This window comes from Gallinula chloropus, assembly GCF_964237585.1.
Source record: "Gallinula chloropus genome assembly, chromosome: 18".
Classification (NCBI taxonomy): Eukaryota; Metazoa; Chordata; class Aves; order Gruiformes; family Rallidae; genus Gallinula; species Gallinula chloropus.
In genome coordinates this window covers 12,493,634-12,497,762 of record NC_140103.1, presented here as the reverse complement: position 1 = coordinate 12,497,762, position 4,129 = coordinate 12,493,634, and the positions used below count along the sequence as shown (strand labels likewise).

General features: G+C 47.7%; 1 protein-coding gene across 1 annotated transcript; it reads left to right on the top strand.

Moving 5' to 3' along the window:
• Positions 1-105: 105 nt before the first annotated feature.
• Positions 106-1,029, top strand: LOC311198750 (olfactory receptor 14A16-like; the record flags this gene model as incomplete). The annotated part of the gene is made up of 1 exon (XM_084272755.1): positions 106-1,029. The coding sequence occupies one exon, from the start codon at positions 106-108 to the stop codon at positions 1,027-1,029; it is 924 nt and encodes a 307-aa protein (XP_084128881.1).
• Positions 1,030-4,129: the final 3,100 nt, after the last annotated feature.

The window sequence follows — 4,129 nt, the reverse complement described above, 5'->3', positions numbered from 1 at the left end:
GGACATGGAAAATTCTTCCAAAATACAGTTTTTCCTCAGAGAAGAGTTCCCTAAATTCTCACTGCCTTTTCCTATTTGCACAGGTCCACATGCCAGAAAAAACATATGTCCAACAGCAGCTCCATCAGCCACTTCCTCCTCCTGCCCTTTGCATACACACGGGAGCTGCAGCTCCTGCACTTCTGGCTCTTCTTGGGCATCTACCTGGCTGCTCTCCTGGGCAATGGCCTCATCATCATCACCATAGCCTGTGACCACCACCTCCACACCCCCATGTACTTCTTCCTCCTCAACCTCTCTGTACTTGACTTTAGCTGCATCTCCACCACTGTTCCCAAATCCATGGCCAATTCCTTGTGGGACACCAGGGCCATTTCCTACACAGGATGTGTGGCTCAACTCTTTTTCTTTGTATTTTTCCTCTCAACAGAGTTCTGTCTTCTCACTGTCATGGCCTATGACCGCTACGTTGCCATCTGCCACCCCCTGCACTACGGGACCCTCCTGGGCAGCAGAGCTTGTGTCCACATGGCAGCAGCTGCCTGGGGCAGTGGGTTTCTCTATTCTGTCCTGCACACAGCCAATACATTTTCACTGCCCCTCTGCCATGGCAATGCTGTTGACCAGTTCTTCTGTGAAATCCCCCAGATCCTCAAGCTCTCCTGCTCAGATGCCTACCTCAGGGAAATTGCAGTCATTTTGGTCAGTATCTACTTATTTTTTGGGTGTTTTGTGTTCATTGTGGTGTCCTATGTGCAGATCTTCAGGGCCGTGCTGAGGATCCCCTCGCAGCAGGGACGGCACAAAGCCTTTTCCACCTGCATTCCTCACCTGGCCATGGTGTCCCTGTTTGTCAGCACTGCCATGTTTGCCTACCTGAAGCCACCCTCCTTCTCCTCATTATTTCTGGACCTGCTAGTGGCATTTCTTTACTCGGTGTTTCCACAAGCAGTGAACCCCCTCATCTACAGCATGAGGAACCAGGAGCTCAAGGATGCCATGTGGAAACTGAGGACTGGATATTTCTAAAAATAAACTGCTCATATCACAGATCATGTAACTGACATCAGGACCACTCCCTATTTAGAAAGGTTTTATAGCTGGGGGAGGGGAAGGATTTGGTTTCTTTTTTTGCCTTCGAGTCTGTCTAAGCCATAATATCATGATCCATGTTCATTTCATTCCTAATGAAGTATCTCCCGGTCTTGTGTGACCCAGACACTGTGCTCTCTTTGCATCATGTCTGCCTGCAAAGGCCATTTTTTCCCTTCGTTTTATTTTTTCCTTATATTTAGAAATAAATTACAAGCAGATTTTCATCAGCTGAATCACTCAACTACTTGTCTGGAATGGCAATGCTTTCCCACTGTGACAGAAGGGGAATTTCCAGGATTGGTACCCATGGCAGCAGAAGAAATACTCACCTTCCCCTGTACCTGCATTACCGCTCGTCTGTGTCTTTCATCTCCCTCATCAGTCAGGTGTTTCCACCTCTCCTGATGATTCGGCCATGCCTAAGGACATCCTTTTCTGCAGACTACATGGACGTTTGCACTCTACTTTGATCACTGGTTTTCACCTCCACCTGCTCTGTGGACATTCAGATGCCACTTAAGTATCCGGTTTCTGCTTTGAGCTTCAGAGAGTTGGAAAATGTCCCATCTTTCAGAATTACTATGAACTGTTCTGTCAGAAGTTCAGTGTGTTGATCAGTGACCTTTCTATGTATCTGATTAAAACTGTTCTGGGAGAGAATCTCCTCTGGAAGCTGACCCTCTTCACACGCTGCTTGGCCATAGCAGGCAGCTGAGGAGAGAGATTTCATGGGTATTAAACTGTGTCATGTTTAACTGCTAAACTATTTAAATGGCTAAACTGTTTAAACCCAAGTAAAATCCAAGTAGTTGTGGAAGTCTTGAGTTCTTTCATTAAAATTACTTGAAGTGACATGCTTGTAATGGCTTTCTAGATGCTAATGAGCCCCATGGTACATTTTCTTCTGAGTCCACAGAGCTCAGCTACCAAGAGGAGAGTGATGAAACCTCTCAAGAAGTTAAGTCAGGAGTAATGTCCAAAGCACCTTGAAACATTTGCAGGCTCCCCATGGGCTTGTTAGAGCAGTCAACTGGAGGCCATGAGGACAAACACAGGCAAAGCACAGGCAACTCTGATGCTGAGGACACCCTGGCTTGGTCTGATGAAGCAGAAATGCCAAGTGCTGACCCCCAGCCCCTGGGGGGTCACCCTCCTTAGGCGTGTGATGCCAAGGGAAGGACAGGGCTATGACACATGTGGCCTCCCCTGCAGTGGGTGCAAGGAGGCAATGATGCTCCATGCCTGTGAGGACAATATGGCTCCTCTGAAGCCTTTGTGTCAGGGACATCAGCCATAACCAAAGGGGCAAAGACCTCGTTTCTATCAGGGCATTTCAAACTGTCCAGCACCCTTGGCCATCTTCACCACAGCCCATCCCACCCTGCCCCACACCTGTGCCTGTTTCCCTGCAGGCTGTAGGAACCCAATGCACTTCCCCACCTCATTCTCAGCCCACCATATCCCTGCCTGTACTGCTGTCTCTCCCTCCTCGCCAGCTGTTCTCTCAAACACAAAGCCACCAGCTCAGCCAGGCTTCCTCCAAGGGATTTCTTGCACCACAGCACTACCAGAATGACAGAATGACATTTCTTTATCCTCATGTCCACTCTCTGACCTCCAAAGCTGTGGTTTCACGTGGACTTCCTTTCTTATACTATTTCTATGTAGCACAAAGTTTGCTTCCCTCAGCTCTCCACCGGCCCCTTAAAAGAAAATTAACTTCATCTTGGCTGAAACCAGGCCACCTTTGCAGACAACAAGTACAAGACAATGGTGGGCTCACTCCTGCAGTCATACAGTATGGATAAGCCTGTTGGTCAGTTATGGCCAGCTGGGGCTGTTCTGTCCCCTTGCAGGCACTTGTGCACTCCCAGCTGACTCATTTCTGGAGCAGAATTACAAAAAAGGCCTTGGTGCTGTGCAAGCCCTGCTTAGCAAGGAACAAACAGGTTTAGTTAGACTTTATGCTTACAAATCCAAACCACAGAACTCTGGGGGCTGCCAGCATGAGAATTCATTCCAGTCCAGCCAAAATATGGTCAGGAGGAAAAGATCTTTTCTGGTTTAAAATATTCTTCATATTCCTGTTCATCAAATTCCCAGAGTTTCTCAAGGTCTGTTTGAAGTGAAGTGCCATTTTCTTAACAGTACACATCTCCTTGCAGATGGCTCTTCAAAGTTGTGGTGCATTAAAATAAATGACAGTAAGAGGTGTCAAATAACCTGGGACTCTATTGATGGATGTTTAGGATCTTCAAATGTTGATTATGGTAGAGTCTGAAAATGACATCAGGCATTGCGACGATTCCCATGGCTGGGAATACCCTGAGCTCCAAGCTTTATGGTGCTTCTAGTGTGGTAACTGGTGAGGTTTCAGGCCAGGAACATCTTTCAGCCCTCCCAACTTCTGTTTTGGTGGTGTAGTTGTGCATTTAGAAGTTACTAATGTGGATGCTGGCAGAGCTGGAAGATGACGTCCAGCACTGTTAGGACTATTCCCTTGTCTGGGAATGCCCTGAGCCTCAAGGTTACTTGGGCTGCTTGTGGGCTACCAGGGGAGGTTTCTGGCCCAGAACACCTTTCATCCCTCCCACCTTTTGTTTGGGAAATACTGCTGGACCATTAACCTGTTTGTAGGTGGACACTGGTAGATTCCAAAAATGACGTTGGGCAGTGCTAGGACAGTTCCCTTTGAAAGAACAGTCCTGACCCACAAGGTTACTGGAGCTTCTTGTCTGCTCCCTGAGGTGGTTTCAGGCCAGGAACATCTTTCATCCCTCACACCTTTTCTTTGTGTGCTATTACTCTACATTTTGCATGTTCAAAGTTGAACACTGATCGAATCTGGAAATGACATCAGGTACTGTTAGGACCGACCCTTGGAAAGGAAAGCCCTGAGGCACAAAGTTACTGGGGCTGCCAGTGTGCAACCTGAGGAGGTTTCAGGCCAGGAACATCTGTCATCCCTCCCACCTTTTGCTTGGAATGTACTGCTCTATGGTTAACAGGTTGAAAGGTGGATGCCTGTATAGCC